Source organism: Talaromyces stipitatus, genomic scaffold, assembly GCF_000003125.1.
Source record: "Talaromyces stipitatus ATCC 10500 scf_1105507295515 genomic scaffold, whole genome shotgun sequence".
NCBI lineage: Eukaryota > Fungi > Ascomycota > Eurotiomycetes > Eurotiales > Trichocomaceae > Talaromyces > Talaromyces stipitatus.
Window position 1 is genome coordinate 2,857,675 of NW_002990118.1, and position 17,837 is coordinate 2,875,511.

A 17,837-nucleotide genomic window follows, 5' to 3' on the forward strand; every position below is an offset into this window, starting at 1 on the left:
AGCTGCATACGGCGCTGTGATGTTCCTAATGACTTCCTATTCAGATAGGCAGAGATATTTAGGCCGGATATACTCGGGTTCTATACGTGTGGAAGTGGTTATACCACGGTAAATTGCCTATATAAAGGATCTAATATCTCCCTGTCAGCTCGGAATCTTACAGACCGCTTACAGGAAGACCCAGCTCCATGAGAAGTTCTTATTTCAAAGGAGATCAAAATGTATGACATCAACAAGATTCGTCGAAAAGAGTACCCTGGCCTAAACAGTAAGCTTGCCTGAAATCGATACCAATACACCAAAAACTAACCCTAATGAAAAATAAAGAAACATGCTATCTTGACTATGGTGGTGCGACGCCATACGCCAAATCCCTCATCGATATTTCAGCAAAGCTATGGAAATCAGACCTACTTGGTAACCCACACTCTAAATCTGCTTCTTCCCTACGTTCCACAGAATATGTGAATCAAGCTCGCCAGCATGTACTGGACTTTTTCCGTGCAGATCCCGATGACTTCGACATTGTCTTCGTCGCCAACGCTACAGCAGCAATAAAATTGGTTGCAAACTGCTTCCAGGAAAAGGGGTTTTGGTATGGGTATCACACAGATGCTCATACAAGTCTCGTTGGTGTTCGAGAACTGGCTGACAAAGGGTATCACTGTTTCTCTTCGGATAAATCCCTCGATGAGTGGATTGAATCCCCTCACTTGCATGAAGATGATGATTTCTATCTTCCCAATGACCTCATCCGAAAAGACAACACCAACCGTCCGGTTTTAGACAGCGGATTCATCAAGCTGATTGGATATCCTGCTCAATCTAATATGAATGGCCATCGTACACCGAAAAAATGGGCGAAGCGCATACGCCAGAAAGGTCACGCCAACCGTGAAGGCCTATACACCCTGTTGGATGCAGCTGCCTTTTGTTCCTCGGCACAACTTGATCTATCTGATCCAGATGCTGCACCTGACTTTGTTAGTGTCAGTTTCTATAAGATTTTTGGCATGCCAGACCTGGGAGCGTTAATAGTACGCAGGAAATCCAGCGAGATTCTCTTATCTCGCCAATACTTTGGCGGCGGTACGGTGGATATGGTTACTGCATTCGATCACTTCCATGCCAAAAAGATCCATCATGTACATGAGGTTCTGGAGGATGGCACTTTACCGTTCCACAATCTTGTAATGCTTGATACCGGCATAGTCCTACACCATCGTCTATTTCATTCTATGGACGAAATCTCCAATCACGCATCTCACCTTGCGCTACAACTATATACAGATCTATCGCGGCTTAAGCATGCAAACGGTAAGTCTGTATGCAAGATCTATAAAGATGAGAATAGCATATACGGGGATAGTGACTCCCAAGGACCAACTGTTGCCTTCACTGTTCGCAAATCGAATGGGGCATGGGTCCACTATGATTATTTCGAAGCGCTTGCGAGCGCGTGCAACATCCAGATCCGTACCGGCGGGGTGTGTAACCCAGGTGGTATAGCGGAACACCTAGAACTGGCTAGTTGGGAGCTGAGACGCAACTATTGCGAGGGTTATCGGTGCGGAGAACCTTTCAGAGTCCGCGGTGGAAAGCCCTCTGGGATCATCAGAGCAAGTTTGGGGGCAATGTCTAACAGACGTGACGTTGAGACTCTCGTTGCATTCGTGAAGCACTTTTTTGTGGATTATACTCGTCCACAGGGCTATGAGAAATTCACTGGAAGATTTCCTGAGAAAGAGCAGCAACCCTGGTTTGTGAAAAAACTGCAAATATTCCCTATTCAGCATTTCCCTTCATGTTCCCTGCCTATCTCATCGTCTTGGGAGCTTAACTACTCTCGCTTAGCCTTGGACGGCGAGTGGTGTCTTGTCGATCTGAAGAGCAATAAGGTCCGGAAAGAATGCGGAATAGCCAGCGGACTGATGGTCGAGATAAACAGCGAATTAACTCTACTGCGTCTAGCGAGATCAGCTTCCAGTCAGGTGTCTAGTATGGAGCTGGACCTGTGGGAGTTACCCACTGGGAACTGGGTTACAGACTCTCTCGAGCAAACATTCCAAGGAGCATATAGATTGGCTCGTACTTTTACGTCAAAAACGCTTGAGGAGTTTTTTACGTCTGCCTTCGGGCAACCGACGACACTGGCTCGCTTTCATGAATTTAAAGGAGAGCTTCCGGTTGATGTTTGCGTTGAGAAAGTTGAGCATCGGCGGCCGTCAGGAGGAATAGTTGTTCAGTTCTCCGGGGATGTCCCGCTATCAAATGTTCATATGGTGCTGGGACGAACACCATCAGTCGTGAAATCGAATGAGGACTTGCCGCAACAGCTTCAGTTCGGCAGCCAACTCCTCTTTCATTCGCCCGCGACAAAACTAGAGGAATACAACATGTACAGATGCAACATAGCTAGATACTGCCGCGCTCCGGATGCTGATGAAGATCTCGTATCTCAGAACACGACAATTAATCCCATTGATCTGGTCCTAGAGTCACATTCTAGTCTTACGAAAGACCGGCAGGTTGATAATAGAGACTATCATTTCTGTCCGGTGGTGGGTTGTCACGAAAAGAACGTTGATTATTTCATGTTACTGCATCACTTGAGGGGTCATGCATCCTCTTTCATGAAGTCCCGACGGAGGAGGTGCTGGTTCCGGCGAAAATAAAGAAAGATGTTCCCATATTATTGCATGGAGCATCGCATTTCGGTTAACTAATGGATTTGATTTCTCAGCACTGTTGAAGTCATTATTGTTATCGTCCCGCTTCCTGAGAGAAGTACCTAGTAGTTAATAGAGTACTCTGTCATGCTTGGTAACCAGGCTTTCTCCGCCCGTAACATTACTGACCCCGCACATGTTAAGTGAGATCCTAACAAGATGTATGCACCCTGAATCATGATGTTTGAGGCATAGTCAGCAACTGACATAAGTGAGAGCGTTGCATCTGTCCGGGAGCTTGCAGATAGCGCCTTATTCGACTTCCAGTTCTGACGTCTTGGATGAGTATGGTAAAAATCTTAAAGCATGAGGAATGCCCGGATATGGCAATGTGGAGAGACGAATAGCACGATTATTGGCTGATGAAAGCAGTGGCACGGGCCGTCTGATTCATCGAACCGGGTTCCGGGAACTTTTTGAAGACTTGATGAGATTGGCCAATCACAATAGAATTTATATTACCATACGTACAATTACGCCCAGCGTATTCGTATTTACCGCATGGACTGACTCGGTGGTTACACAAAGAGCAACCTTACTGTATTGCCTTGACCCGCTCATTGTCTTTGATTAAATAATAATTAAGATACTCCGTACACACTACGGATATGTGTGGTCTTTTCATCATAACTATGGACCGCCGACAAATTTCCTCAACAACGGATTGAGTGTATGAGCCTGGAGCAACGGCTGGTACATACGTTTTTTCTACCGAGTCGCGGAGGGACTTTAAGCCGGCAAGGGCCTCAATGGAAAAGTCTAAGTCCGCTCTATCACAGCTAATTGGCTGGGGATCGGCCCTAAATACGTAGAAGTTCTCTTAGTAATGGGAATCACTGCTAAACTTTGCACTAAGGTATTTATTAAACTCACTATGGAGTCCCGATTGTGATTCGTACTAAGCTTTAACTGACTCAAACTTCAATTCCATATTTCTCACAGGCAGACAGACAACTCTCGAGAAAACGAGTGTGCAGTGCCCTCAACTACACAAGAACCTAAATAGCTCGACCCCGCCAAATCGCGAACGACGTATTCCTGTGACAACTCCGGCATCTGGCTGTGCAACGAATGATCACCGGCCTCGACAGCTTAATATTATTACCCAATTGTTTCGTTCTCGACACCCACTAACTCCGAGGTCTTCGCGCTCGTTCGTGTCCTCGGACAAAACTCACAACTAACTTCAGTACGCACCTATCCCGGCAAGTATGGCCTGGTGATGGCTTGTGATGCCTTATACAGCACACGTAACACCAGTCCGAGATCAGAACCGGAACTTAGCGGTCGGTGCTCGACTCAGTCATTACCTCACAACATACAATTTTCGCCATGGCCGACAAATTCATATTCGTGAATGCTCCGACAATCGTGAACGCTGGCCCGCGAGATGCTCGGCGGCATTTACGTTCTCAGTTAATGCGTCGGGTTTACCTGAAGAAATACAAAGTCTCTCCACCGTCGGCCGAAGAGGATGGGGTCGGCACGCGGAACAAGGATTTGTCAGATAGTCCAGAACAATGTCATTGTTCGCCTCCTTCAGTGAGCACGAGACCAAGTTCGCCAGATGACGGCCGTCGCAAGAAGAATAAGGCAGGGAAGAAAAAGAGAGCAGTGAAGTCGAGAATCCCTCCCGAGTCCAAGCTGCCCACTCCCCCCATTGACGACGATGAACTTGATGTGTGCGAGACCTGCGGTGGTATCTCTCATGAGTCACAGCAAGATCCATCCGATACGCTTACCGAAGTAGTCTCTGCAAAAGACATAATAACAGACAGACAGCGAGGGGATGGCGATCCAAAAATGAATATTGGGGCTTCTGTTTTCGACCCTTTCGAGCAAAATTTTGGCAAAAAGGATTGTCCGAATAGCAATGTTCTGATACAACATTGTAAGAATTGTTTTTTGAACCACTATCCACGATGATGTACTAACCAGAGTCAAATCTAGTTTTCCAAGTCCTCATACCTGCGCTTCGAAACGGTCGCGAATGGAGTCCGAAAATAGTAAGCGAGTATATCCAACTCACACCGGACCCTCTTATATTCCACGTCCTTTGTCTCAGTTCGGCAGTGCACAGGGATAAGCTTATGCTGTGGAGTGGAGCGGACTCGGATCGTCACCAACGAGAAATGGAAAAATCCCACTACAGATACACTGCCTTACGCGAGTTACGCCGAGCCGTGTCAACCTACAAAATTGGCACTCCAGCCTTTGATGCAATTCTCGTCAGTGTTTGCCTACTCTCAGTGAGCGACCCGATGGGCGAACTTCCTTCAAGTATCACAGAAAGGGACTACAATCCGTTCCATCATGTCTTGCAACCGCTCGGTGGCCTGAATATCTATGGATATCAGCCAGTGCATCGTGTACACTGGAAAGGATTGTTAGCTTTGTTAGACCAACACGGAGGGTTTGACAAGATACAGTTGTATGGTGCAAAGTGGAAGATTGCTTAGTAAGTAGACTGCTTTTCTCCAGAATATTTCAAGATGATGCTAACGAAAGGCCTTCAGCACCGCTTTGAAGTACGCTTTGCATACCGGCACAAAACCAGTCTTTCCCATGTGCAATCATCTTGGAGAGTCGTTAATTGAGCTAGAACCGCTAGATATCCTCGGACTAACACCCTCGGATCTCCCTCCTCTTACCAGCTCCGGCTTTACAAGCTTGGATATGTTCTCGATTCGCGACTCGATTCAACAAGTTTTTGTGGAAATTAGTCAAGTGGCGCAAAGCATGAACATGCTAGTACCGCAATGGGACGATAAAGCTGTAAGAGATCTCATGGCCGATGCTCGAAACCTGGTTCAGTATCGATTTTTGAATCTTCCTACCCTGTCCGACGACCCTAGTCTCATAGCGGATTTGTCATTGCTCGAAGGGAGCAAACAAGCAACCGCTTATGCGAGAAGTATTATGGAGGTGGCATCGTCTGTATATGGAATGTGCTGGCTTGTTACCTACTTGTTCACGACTCACGTCACCTTCCCTGTTCCGTCTTCTCGTCGCTTTCGAGTCAAAATAGTTTTCCAAATCCGTGACGCTATCAGTAATTGTGGCTATGCCCTGCAACATAATCGTTGGGTCTTGAAATTGCAACTGTGGTGTGTGGTTATCGCCGGTATTGCTGCCGAAGATGTCGACGCCGATCTCAGGCAGTGGATGGCACTCAAGGCTCGCGATTTATACACTGAACTGGGCCTCCAAGGCTGGGAAGAGGTGCTTGATGTGATGACCTCTTTTGCCTGGATGGAGGTAGCCTGCGCACACGGAGCAAGAAAGTTCTGGGCGCAGGTGCAAAGCTACGATGACTGAGCGTGCTCTGACTCGAATATGTAAATGCACGAATAATCCGAGTCATTATATTACAGTAGCACCAGCAACTAAGCCTGAACTGCCTTATGCCTTGGAAAATTGGATTATTTTCGGTGTCGACCCAACCAGTCGTACATCAAAATACGCATTCGGACTTGGAGTACTGGAGAGGAACTTGTGGATTCCCAGTTGGGTGAACGTATTAGCGGACACACAGCAACCTCATGTCATGGAAAATGCAATCGATATATCGATAGGAATAGTCGCAGAGCTCTTTCTGACTACCTGCACGTCTTGCTTCGTTGTTTCTTTTTGGGTGGAGGTGTACTCTGGTGACAAAAGCGATACGGTTTATGAAAATGCAGCTTCAACGACACTATCTTCTTGAAAATGAGATTTACGCCATGAAGCCTGATATTCAATATACCCCTTCAACTTTTTTTATTTCTACATTCAGCACTCGGAAAACCGGATCTCACCAATCTCCTTAGCAAACTATTTATCCATTGTCAAGCCTCGCTTCACTGAGGTGATCTAATCAACCCATCAATCCCTTACTGCTCCGGCGAGCCCTTCACGTCCGCTTTTACCCGCGTTCCATTCCTCGCTTTGGCTTGCCACTATCGGACTGGAGGTTGCGTCCTCTTCGCCAACATCATATTTCCTTCTATTCAAGCAAGCAGTTAGCATTCTGCAGCAGAGATAAACTCCCAAGGTATGGCCAGCTAAGTAATGAATTCCGTGAGTGTACAGAGTATACATACGCATTATCCCTTCTCTCCAAATATACAGCAAGCGCCAGCGTCATCGCAGCACATATGATTAAGGCAACTGTAATCGAGTTTCCAACCAGGAATCTTGGTGCATATGTTGTATTATACGATAGGAGTGGGATCCATGCATTGAAGGCATACCTGAAGAAGATCAATATATTAGCTGAACATGAATGTTATTTATATGGATGTCAAGACGGATAATCATACGCAATAGAGTTTGTTGAGCCGAGAATAATGATCCTTTCGAGACTGTCGCCTGCACAAACCTCGTTCACCATCGTCTATCAACCTTGAATCAGCAAGTGCCCAGGTGGAAGCTCCCATGGGAAAGGAATGCTCTTTTCAACATACCAAGAAAACGGGGCCAGATCCTTGCGCGAATCTAAGAGTTTGACGTTAGAACTTCAGAAACACCCCAGCAGATAATATTTCTTTTTCCACAAGTTCTTGTCTCACCCGGTCAGATAATAAGATGCCCATTTCAATCCAAACGGCACACCATCCCAAACAGCCAAATTGACAGCTGCGAAAAAGCAAACACACAAAGAGAAGAAAACAATCGGGCTCCGTAGCTTGATATAGTCGCTTGTCCAGCCATAGGCTAAGCTAGTGACAATTGTGATTGCGTTGGTAACGGTTGGATAGGTGTTGATCTCAGCCACCGAGTATCTGTTTTAGAATGTCAGCATGTGCGAGAAGATCCGTTGATGCTATAATCATTGCATATAAGTCAAAAGGAAACGGGCATACTTGTGGAGACTTTTCAACCAAAGGTTCATGTATGATCCAATATTTTCACTGCAAATGAAGAACCTACACAACCAATATCAAAATTGGCATTAATGTCTCTGACACATACACACCACTTTAATCAGGTACTCACGTATAGTAAGCGGTATAAACCCAGAAGTGCCACTTCCCCAGCACTCTTTTTATGCCAGCCCACGTAACTGGCTCGCCCACAGCCTTACCAGCTTCCTTTATACGTCGTACCGCCAGCTCCTTCTCATGCGGCTTAAGCCAAAAGACTCGGGTGTTAGTGGGTAGATCTGGTAGGGCAATATAACCCCACACTGCCATGGGAAAGGTGATGACACCGTCAAAGATGAACAGCCACCGCCAACCAGATAGACCGCCGACGCCGTCCATGCCTGTATACAGAGCTGCTTGCTATTAAATGTTAGGCTGATGGCAACCACAGTGCGTGAGAGGAGACATACAAGGTATCCGCTAAACATCGAACCCACAAACGCTGACCCGAAGAAGATGCAGGCTCTTTTAGCGATCTCTCTTTTCGTGTACCAAGCCCCCAGGACAGTGTGTACTGCTGGATAGAATGTGCCTTCTGCGAGACCCACCTGAAAGAATGGTCAGCTCATTGTTTTGAAGATACGGATAAGATCCAGTTTCGAACATACGAAGAAGCGACAGGCGTATAGTTGGTGAGGTGTCTTGACGGACGAAGAGGCAAATGTTACTATAACCCAAAGAAGCTCCCACGAGGGACACCAGATCGACGGTCGTACTGCAAATGTTTATTTTAGTAGCACGATGCTGAAGAGAATCGTCTCCATGAAATGACCTACCTCGCGTACAGATGACCTGTGATGGAATCTGACTTATAACATAGCCGCTATCAAAGAGTTAGTTATTTCAAGTCAAACCCGGAATATGGCCGTGATATAGTTACATGGTCCACATAGTTATAAAAGTCTGATACTGGTTGCCGACGACGTTGATCTCCTCTTTCATTCCAGATACGTATGCGTTTGCTATTCGGACAAGACCAGTTAGCGAAAGTAACGAGCTAATAATACCCAGGTTGTGTAGGCTTCATACAGAGGTTATTGGAATTCAAATTCTTGGAGAAATAAGAGAAACCGGCCCATGTTCTAAGTAAGATATCTTTCATCAACCCGTGCGCTAGATATGGATGTAATGTGTGGATGTCTCTTACAAGATAAAAAAGTCAATCTTGGAAACAAATCTTCGCTCTGCAGGTGTGTAGTCCAGGGTGTCCCAGACAATATGCTTAAGTCGGCGTCGAAATGGCAATGGAGGTTTATCTTGGTCGTTGATATTGGGCTGCTCAAGGACAGAGTTCCTGTCTGATGGGTGGCTGTTCTCGGCGACAACCCTGGTTTCCGCAACCGCAACATCGAGGTGCTTCCTCTCCATTGTTATATTGGCTACTACCGGAACGATGGTTTCTCAACAGGATTTACACATTCTTCTAGGGCACGGAAAATCATTTATAAGTATTATATAGTGTATAGATTGCGCGTCAATTCTTACCACAGCTGGTATTGCTACCTCAAAAATCGCACTGCTACCCGGTCTGACAAGATAGCGTGAAGCGTTGATTGAATGGCGTGATGTTTATACGAGAATCCGCACTGATAAGAATCATAATCAGATTATCGGGGAAGAGGTCAAATCAAGCTTAAATCGTTTAAGCTTGGAAGGTTACAAACTCAACTGGATGGCTTGAAGGCAATGTCTAGTTCTGGTTGGACTGGCAATCTGCCTTATATATGCAAGCTTCCTGTAGATTTTCAGTACTACAGTCGTTGATATGCCCGTCAAATTTAATGAAATAATCTTGAATGATATTCGATGCTTTCCAAGGTTCATGTCGACAAAGCAAGACTGACAGAGCCGTGCGGACATGTCGCAGTCTTTATTTCCTAACTAGGAAATATTTCAATTCGCGAGGATGATGTGATTCTCTTCCCCAATGCCGCAATGAAACAGCCAATCAATTTCATCTAAGAGATCGTAATTTTGCATCTAGATTGGATTTAGGTGATATCGGAGAATGGTCCGGTGATAAAGGGTCAACTGGTGATGATGAAGAATGATATATATTCGTGTCTGTTATTTCATGCTGTTTACCTATAACTATGTACTTGATGCACTTTTAGCTTCGCCAAAGATTTATTGTTGAACTCTATCACCTGGGTACGGATCCTTAAAGAGGTAACATAAGGAAATGGTTTCTAATTCTGCTTCTTCGGTCTTGAAGCCCTACACACCGCCGCCGCAGACGACGGAGAATCGTAATATAACTCCAATTTTCCAGCACCTCTTACTCCATCTCAATACATAGAACTAATAGTGTGTTATCAGTGAGTTGGGCAGACCTCGAGGGACTGGATATTTCCTTACTCGATAAACCCGGCGGGAAAGAAGTCCTAGCAGGGCAAGTACTGAGGTTCATCAATACAAATGGTAGTCGCCCACCTCCAAACATGTTCCTCCCCAGATCAACATTAGAGCAATGTGTAAAATAGTGAATTAACATGTATATCATAGGATTCTTCTACGTAACCAACCACGGCCTCACAGACGAGCAAATCAATCGACAATATGCTATTGCGGACGCTCTTTTCGAGCTTCCTCTCGAAGAGAAAATGAAGTATCTAAGTAATACTGCGGCAGGTGACTTCAGGGGATACAAGCCACGTGCAACGGGCGAACTGAGTTCACGAGATAATGATGAACGCTACAATATTCCCAAATTTACCAAGGAGCATGAGCGGGAACATCCCCAGTTGATAAAGGACTATTATGAAGAGATCAAGGAGTTCTCCTTGGTAGGTTTCTCTTCCTCATCCTGGTTTTAATGCTGCAACTAAAGACTAATTGAGATGTTCCCAATCATTAGCACATCCACGACAAAATTCTCCTACCCCTGCTCCGCTTATTTGCCTATGTTCTCGAGGTAGACGACGAAGCTCTGGTACAGCGCCATCGGTACGAGGAAAATGGACTTGAGTACTTGAGATATATGAAGTACCACCCACGATCAGCCGAGGAGGATGCCAAGGTGGGCAACATCTGGGCCAAGGGTCATACAGACTACAACACCCTAACTTTCCTCTTCCACCAACCAGTCGCAGGTCTACAGGTACTCCAGAACCCCGACGATAACAATTCGTGGAGATACGTCAAGTCCGAGCCTGGAGCCATAATTGTCAATATTGCGGATGCACTTGAGTACTTGAGTGGCGGCTTCTTGAAATCGACGGTGCATCGCGTCGTGCGACCACCTGTTGATCAAGCAGAGAAACCGAGATTGAGCCTGATTTATTTCGCGAGACCAGAGGCTGCAGTTCGCATGGAACCTCTGCAGAGTCCGCTGTTCCAGAGGCTAGGTATTCAAGTGCCTGAGCATTACCTGAAGGCACTTGAAGGTGTCACGGCAGAAGGTTTGTGCTCTACATCCATGGATATTCCTGCTTTTGTGACTCCATCTTGACGAGCTATTTAATATTCAATGAGACTGATACTTGTAACCACAGAATGGGCTCGTGCCAGGATCGCAAAGGACCACCGTTTCAGAACTGGAATTGTCAATGAACCAGAGAGGGAGATCCTGGCAGGTGTGCCGCAGAAATATTATGACTGAATGCTTGAAAAATGATTGTGTTGGCCAGAGAGAATCGATAATTGTATTCCTAAACTGGTAGCAGAATTTGGTAGTTAACGGTCAACCTCAGTGATGGGTGAATATGATCCAACAGCAAGACATGCGGTTACGGTTCTATCTCCGTTTGGTATCTCCGTAATGTCCGCCGAGAAGTGATATAAAGAAATCCAATAGTTCATATGCACCAAAACTACGCAATAATACGTAACGAGAAGTCGAACTCATCCGTGTTGACTTTTAGCACAGCAGCCATGGCGGTGAATTCAACTCCCAGTCAAACGAATGCAGCAGATCTTAGCAATTTTGTGTCTGTCCAACACTCGGATGTCTACCCTGCTATCGACCCCCGAAGCAATAAACTGCTGCAGCCGTTTACAGCCGTCATTCTAGGGGCTAGCGGGGCTGTCGGTTCTGGGCTTGTACGGTCTTACGCTCAAGCCGGAGCGACAGGTCTTGTCTTGGCAGCTCGTCGATTAGATGTAGTTGGGAGCGTTGCCTACGAGGCCAAAACCATCAACCCAACACTGCAAACTCTGGTGCTTAAATGTGACGTTTCATTGGCATCTGATATCGCGGCGGTCGCAGATGCTACAAGAGCACAATTCGGCGCCACTGTTGGTGCTGTTGTTGTCAATGCCGGTTATAGCGGACCGATTGTTAGCGATATTGCACAAGAAAGAATCGAGGACTTCCAGAATGCGTTTAATATCAATACCCTCAGCGCAGCTTATGCGGCGCAGTCATTTATTCCAATCTTGAACGAGTCTGCGGCATCAACATCTTTCAAGGGAGCTTTTATTACCATTAGTTCCATGTCTGCACCGACAGTAATTGGTCCGGTCGCACACGTTCATTATTGCGCAAGCAAATTTGCACAAACTCGTGTCATCGAAATGCTTTATGAGCAGCAACAGGTAGCCAACGGGGGAGAAGATGGGATTTTCTTCGCGTCAGTGCATCCCGGCGGAATCAAGAGCGATTTTGCGAAGCAAGCGAGAGTGCCCCAAAGCATGTTACCTTGTATGCATTGCTCATTCAAAATACCTTGTTCAAGTAGTGCTAATCACAGAATATCCAGTTTTGACGGAATCTCCGGACCTTGCAGGAGCATTTATTGTTTGGTTGACTCGCAATCAGGATCGTATACGTGGATTGAGTGGAAGGTTCTTGTCGGCGAAATGGGACGTCGACGAATTGTTGGCAAAGATGGATGAAATCGTGGATCGGGATCTACTTCGGGCTCGTTTCGCAGTGTGATGATCGAATGCTGAAGTCTTGATCAAAACGAACTTGAAATCCCGTAGCTAACTACATTAGAGCCAAAGCTGATTACTAATACATCGTATGATTGGCTAGGAAGGAGTGCGGAAACAATCCGCGCTGCTAATTGTAAGCGTTGACTAAGAATTGTAAATCCTCGTCTGATTGATTGCAAATATGGCGTTCTTCTTTTGCTTATATTATCATTCTATAAGAACCCTAGTGACTGTAACTCAACTAATACTCTCTCTTTGATTCGGTGTACTACTATTTAACGCCGTTTCGTCCGTTGCATGGCCGGTCAGCGATTCCCCACCATAGTCAGCGTGTTTGCCATCGTCACTTTTATGGGCATTATTACATCTTTATTCTTTCGACGAGGAATCTCAACAGTCTCAGAAATGACACTCACAAACGGAACAAAAGTACCTTTGGCACCAGCAATTTGTGTCAGTCATGGTGGTGGTATGTCGATACGCCGCACTTCAAATTGCATGCACTGACAAATCCCCCCTCATCCAGGTCCTATGCCGATTCTGGGCGAGCCCAGCCATAAAAACATGGTAAAATCATGGGAGAATCGCGTACGAAAGCTATTGAAAGTCGGTACTCCCGAAGCCCCTAAGGCCATCATCCTTGTTACCGCGCACTGGAGTACACAGCGTCCGACAATCTCCTCGGGCGCAAAACATGAGCTTTACTACGACTATTATAATTTTCCACCCGAAACTTACAAGATCAAATACGATGCTCCCGGGTCTCCATCAATCGCTAAAGAGATATATACACGCCTTCAGAAGGCGGGACTTTCGCCGAAGCTCGATGAGACTCGAGGGTGGGATCATGGCGTTTTTATTCCGATGAAGCTCATCGTGCCAGACGAGTCAATTCCTATTGTTCAAATGTCCGTCCTCGAAAGCGAGGACCCAGAAGAACACTATAGGATTGGTCAGGTGCTTTCAGAATTACGCAAAGAGAATATCGCCATTCTGGGATCTGGATTTGCCACTTTCCATAACATGCGACTCTTCCCACGCGGTTCAAATTTTCCGCCAGATCTAGCGTCGAAACTTCGCGAGTGGTCCGGAGTCCTGAATGAAGCTGTCTTGACCGAGGATGCTAACGAGAGACTGGCCAAGCTAAAGCGATGGAGAGAATTTCCTCATGCTTACACGATGCATCCTCAACATGGAGCCGAGCACTTCTTGCCATTGATTGTAACGGCGGGAGCTGGAGGCTCGTCCAAGGGAGCCTTATATGGAGATGAATTCCGAGGAACTGATATGTTTTCATTTTATTGGGAGTAGTTATTAGCGGCAGTAACCAGTATTTTATCATAGCGTTATATTCATTGTATGATTAACGAGTTCTCTTCCTGATCGACTGGAACTTAATATTACCGTAGGGTTAGGGTTCAATAGACTCTCATCTCAGTTTAAGGTTATGTTGGAATCCGTATATATGTAGTAGGAGTTAGTGACACAGGTTTGCTAACAAATTGTATCTCTTGTTCTCTTCTTCTGCATACATCGGGTTCCAAAGCCGGACTTATATAGATGTTTTGGCAACTAGCAGACTTGGGCTCTCACTGTTCCGAGGAATGCGACCATGACGTCTCAAGTCGAGTTTCAGGTGCACAAGGTGAAGGTTTATATGTTTGAGGTTGGCTTTTGGATTCTATACCTTGTTGGAAATCCGGAGCATCTGAAAAATACCATTCCGTCCAACAGATACCTCACACCAGGCTTCCAACAGGTTATACTAAATTGCGCTATACTTAAAGAAGCTAGACTAGTTACGTCAGCTCCTAAGACTAATCCACCAATCGGAGTGCTCGGTAACTCACGATCAAATTGAGATATTTTGAGGATTCTCTTCTTCTCTTGCAAAGAATCCATCTTTTCATCTTATATATATAAAGGAGAGTATATTTATATGCAGCTCATTGAAAAAGCATCCTATATTTGTCAAGGTGACCGCATTATCACGCCTATCAGCTACTAGACGCTCACATACAGCGAACACTGGGCTATCCAGGCACCACAACAGAGAGGCTTTGTGTGCATTTGATCAGCCTTGACATTGACAAACACCTTGTCTTCGAAGCACATTTTTTGTTATATGATGGAAAGGAGCATCTCAAATGCCCCGAAAAGTTGACAGATTCGTTATTCAGTCCGCCGTATTCCTCGGTGTTCTTCTGCTCATTCTTTATATCAATCGCCCCCAGAGCGCAGCAAACAAACTTTTGGCATGGACCGAAATACGATACAAATCAACGACAAATGAGCAGCCGGATTCACGTGGCGCGTGTCCCAGCCTAGCCGGTAGCAAAAAACCGGCGTTGGTAGTAGCGCGTGTAGCAGCTGACGGTGACGCGTCATGGATCGATCCATTATCCAAGAAATATCACCCATGTATCTATACTGTGGATTCGCCGGTGGATCATGCATCAAAGTATCTCCAAGTACCTGCCAATAGGGGACATGAGGCAATAGTGTATTTGACGTTTATCATCGATAACTACTATCACATACCAGAAGCTGGAGTGGTCTTTGTTCACGGTTCCCGCTGGGCTTGGCATAATGATGAGCCCACTTATGACAACGCTGCTTTGCTCAAGGCTCTTGATGTCCATGCCTCTCTCGAGACATGGGGTTACCATAATTTACGCTGCGACTGGAGTGTAAGCACCTGCCCACCGTCGGCAAAGCCACAAGGAAGCATAGAAACATCTCTGCAGGCCATGATCAGTCCATGGGATGCACGAGCGGTGTCTGATTTTGCTCTTCCAGCGGCTTTTGAGACCCTCTTTGGAAAAGGGCAGTCTAACAGTAAGCTTGGGAAGCATGATACCGTCCGCTCGCAATGCTGTGCGCAGTTCATTGTCGGTCGAAAGAATATCCTTCAACATTCGCTTCAGGAATACATCGCACTGCGCCAATGGCTGCTTGATACCAGTCATGATGCAGCACCGAGCGATGATCGTGTGGCCGGGCGTATACTATCATATCTCTGGCACATATTGTTCATCAAGAAGGAGGAGATCGAAGAAAATGGTGCTATTTCACTTGATAAACTTAACTCGGCGGCTTGTCCGCGTGCAGCGGATTGTTATTGTCGGCTCTATGGAATTTGCAATCTTGATAACTGCAATGATGGCCATTGCTATGGGCGATACGAAATACCACCAGACTTTAGGATTCCGGACGATTGGGCCGCCACTCATTCTTGACGATATAAATCTTGATATTTGATTAAAGCCGGAAATATATTGAAATGAGCTTCCATCTCCTAGTAACGCTCTCTGCCAAGAGCATCATTTACCAGTTTCCATCGTGGTGAAGCTCACATCGAAAAATCTCTCCCCTTATTAGCAGTGGACTTACTCCAAGGGCAAGACTTAAACAAATATTGGGTTGGAAATGAACTCCCACTGCTTGACAAGCACAAATTATCGGGTAATAAGTTGCCCTTACCTGTTCCGCTGTCCAACGAAGCCACGATTCGTGTCTGTGGATATCGCTCAGGGCATCAAGGATAGATCTCGGGATTGAATTGCGGTGGCAGTTTGGCTTCAAATATGGTTACACAATAGCGGGGAGCTGGTCTTCGTGTGACTTGGTGGACTTGGCACACAGGGATGATTCTGTCTATGAGATGAGATGCTACAGGTATAAATACCCATCCATTCCAGCTGCACTCTCGGGAAAAAAATTTTAAGGTTGTCCTCAAGAAAAATAGTGGATTTTCAAATGTTCATTATACAGTTGCTACTTGCTATACTGCCTGTTATTTACACATACCAACTTCTTTCTAGCGACCATGGCATCTCAAGATGCTCACATAGCATTGTGGCAACGGTTCCTGAACACAAATGTTAATACAGAGTTCGTATTTGTACAATTCATGGGATACAACGCCAACATCCTTATGCGTGCAATACCTGTAGCCCGCTTTGCAGAATTGATCAAAAAAAACCAGACACTCTCACTCACAAGGGCAATATTCTACCTTCTTCCCCATGATTATCTAGCCGAGGGAGGCGATCCTCTGGGAATTTTTTATTTGAAACCTGATCTTTCGACACTCCACCCACATCCTGAAAATTCTGGAAGGACATATGTTATTGCAGACGCTGTGCAGGAAGATGGGGTGACTGCAATTCCCGAGTGCCCTCGATCCAGACTGAAACATTTGAATGAATTTATGGTCCAGGAGACTGGATGTTATCCGGTAGTTGGATTCGAAGTTGAAGTGGTTTTCATGAAGAGGGTTAAGGATGCTGATGGACAAGTCACCGCGTATCAACTTGTCAATAAGGATCATTCCTTTCAGAGCCTAACGACAGACGACGAACAATACTTGACTATGATGGAGATTATTGCAAAGACCTTGCTGGCTGCTGAAATAGAGATCGAGCAATTCCACGCCGAGGCTGCTCCCGGGCAATGGGAATTTGTTCTTCCCCCCTCGCGTCCCGTGGAGGCTGTCGATACCCTAATCAGAGCCCGTGGCATCATTTCCCGAGTCGCTGAAATGCATCAACTTAGAGCAACTCTTTTCCCACGACCATCGGAATCACACGCCGGGAACGGAGCTCATGTACACATTTCCTGCAATGCGAACGGGTCCTCACCTGTGCCCTTGACCAATATGGGACATCAGACGAAAGAGTCATTCTTTGCTGGAATATTAGAGCATCTTCCTGCAATCCTAGCTTTCAACCTCCCTCAACAGGAAAGTTATGCCCGTGTCCAGAGCGGCATTTGGAGCGGCGGTGAATATGCTGCTTGGGGATGGGAAAACAAAGAGGTTCCTCTACGTCGAATTGAATCCAACCATTTCGAGTTGAAATTAATGGATGGATTTGCAAATCCTTATCTTGCGTTGTGCGCTATTTTAGCAGCAGGCATAGACGGTATGAAAAGAGGAATCAATTTGACTGCTGGTCCTTGTCCCAAAGGTGCCAATTTGCTATCTCCAGAAGAAAGGGAGCAATTGGGGATTCGCACATTATTGCCCAAGTCGCTCACTGAAAGTTTGGATTCCTTGGTTTCTGACACGACGATATGTGAGTCGGTTGGACAGGCCATTATCCAGCCGTACGTTGCTATAAAAAGAGGCGAGATCGAACAAGTCAAAACCTGGACGGGAGTGGAACGGAGGAACTATCTCATTTCTCGTTATTAGTATCACAAAGGTCATTTACATGTACTTTATTTTCTGCTTCTTCAGGCTCGTTTAATTCACAGCCGGTACCAGTTAGGGCAAAATCTTGAAATTCCCCAAAGCGGAAATACGGACAAAGTGGCGGAATGA

The 17,837-nt window shown here is 45.9% G+C and overlaps 8 protein-coding genes across 8 annotated transcripts; 7 read left to right on the top strand and 1 right to left on the bottom strand.

The window, feature by feature from the left end:
• Positions 1 to 219: 219 nt before the first annotated feature.
• Positions 220 to 2,675, top strand: TSTA_051030 (molybdenum cofactor sulfurase, putative; the record flags this gene model as incomplete). Its single annotated transcript, XM_002485573.1, has 2 exons — positions 220 to 268; positions 328 to 2,675. 2 exons carry the CDS (start codon positions 220 to 222, stop codon positions 2,673 to 2,675), a joined length of 2,397 nt encoding a protein of 798 aa, XP_002485618.1.
• Positions 2,676 to 4,061: 1,386 nt separating this feature from the next.
• On the top strand, positions 4,062 to 7,302 carry TSTA_051040 (uncharacterized protein; the record flags this gene model as incomplete). Its single annotated transcript, XM_002485574.1, has 3 exons — positions 4,062 to 4,620; positions 4,680 to 5,187; positions 5,246 to 7,302. 3 exons carry the CDS (start codon positions 4,062 to 4,064, stop codon positions 6,045 to 6,047), a joined length of 1,869 nt encoding a protein of 622 aa, XP_002485619.1. The 3' UTR covers positions 6,048 to 7,302.
• On the bottom strand, positions 6,501 to 9,001 carry TSTA_051050 (pantothenate transporter, putative; the record flags this gene model as incomplete). The annotated part of the gene is made up of 14 exons (XM_002485575.1): positions 6,501 to 6,542; positions 6,606 to 6,714; positions 6,812 to 6,961; positions 7,031 to 7,104; positions 7,175 to 7,205; positions 7,280 to 7,492; positions 7,574 to 7,636; positions 7,707 to 7,993; positions 8,044 to 8,181; positions 8,242 to 8,348; positions 8,410 to 8,456; positions 8,514 to 8,595; positions 8,663 to 8,715; positions 8,781 to 9,001. 14 exons carry the CDS (start codon positions 8,999 to 9,001, stop codon positions 6,501 to 6,503), a joined length of 1,617 nt encoding a protein of 538 aa, XP_002485620.1.
• An 814-nt stretch (positions 9,002 to 9,815) lies between these two features.
• TSTA_051060 (1-aminocyclopropane-1-carboxylate oxidase, putative) lies at positions 9,816 to 11,234 on the top strand (the record flags this gene model as incomplete). The annotated part of the gene is made up of 5 exons (XM_002485576.1): positions 9,816 to 9,882; positions 9,953 to 10,054; positions 10,139 to 10,419; positions 10,491 to 11,034; positions 11,128 to 11,234. The coding sequence occupies 5 exons, from the start codon at positions 9,816 to 9,818 to the stop codon at positions 11,232 to 11,234; spliced, it is 1,101 nt and encodes a 366-aa protein (XP_002485621.1).
• Positions 11,235 to 11,422: 188 nt separating this feature from the next.
• Positions 11,423 to 12,512, top strand: TSTA_051070 (short-chain dehydrogenase, putative; the record flags this gene model as incomplete). Its single annotated transcript, XM_002485577.1, has 2 exons — positions 11,423 to 12,275; positions 12,334 to 12,512. The coding sequence occupies exons 1-2, from the start codon at positions 11,435 to 11,437 to the stop codon at positions 12,510 to 12,512; spliced, it is 1,020 nt and encodes a 339-aa protein (XP_002485622.1). The 5' UTR covers positions 11,423 to 11,434.
• Positions 12,513 to 12,692: 180 nt separating this feature from the next.
• TSTA_051080 (uncharacterized protein) lies at positions 12,693 to 13,887 on the top strand. The gene is made up of 2 exons (XM_002485578.1): positions 12,693 to 12,980; positions 13,038 to 13,887. Exons 1-2 carry the CDS (start codon positions 12,809 to 12,811, stop codon positions 13,820 to 13,822), a joined length of 957 nt encoding a protein of 318 aa, XP_002485623.1. The 5' UTR covers positions 12,693 to 12,808; the 3' UTR covers positions 13,823 to 13,887.
• A 765-nt stretch (positions 13,888 to 14,652) lies between these two features.
• Positions 14,653 to 15,750, top strand: TSTA_051090 (uncharacterized protein; the record flags this gene model as incomplete). The annotated part of the gene is made up of 2 exons (XM_002485579.1): positions 14,653 to 15,201; positions 15,259 to 15,750. The coding sequence occupies exons 1-2, from the start codon at positions 14,659 to 14,661 to the stop codon at positions 15,748 to 15,750; spliced, it is 1,035 nt and encodes a 344-aa protein (XP_002485624.1). The 5' UTR covers positions 14,653 to 14,658.
• A 590-nt stretch (positions 15,751 to 16,340) lies between these two features.
• On the top strand, positions 16,341 to 17,837 carry TSTA_051100 (FluG family protein; the record flags this gene model as incomplete). Its single annotated transcript, XM_002485580.1, has 2 exons — positions 16,341 to 17,707; positions 17,771 to 17,837. 2 exons carry the CDS (start codon positions 16,341 to 16,343, stop codon positions 17,835 to 17,837), a joined length of 1,434 nt encoding a protein of 477 aa, XP_002485625.1.

Bases quoted from the DNA above. Each gene is read 5' to 3' on its own strand.
- TSTA_051080 (XM_002485578.1), top strand. From the start codon at position 12,809: ATGGCCGGTCAGCGATTCCCCACCATAGTCAGCGTGTTTGCCATCGTC. The intron at 12,981-13,037 runs GTATGTCGATAC...CCCCTCATCCAG, and splicing joins TTGTGTCAGTCATGGTGGTG to GTCCTATGCCGATTCTGGGC.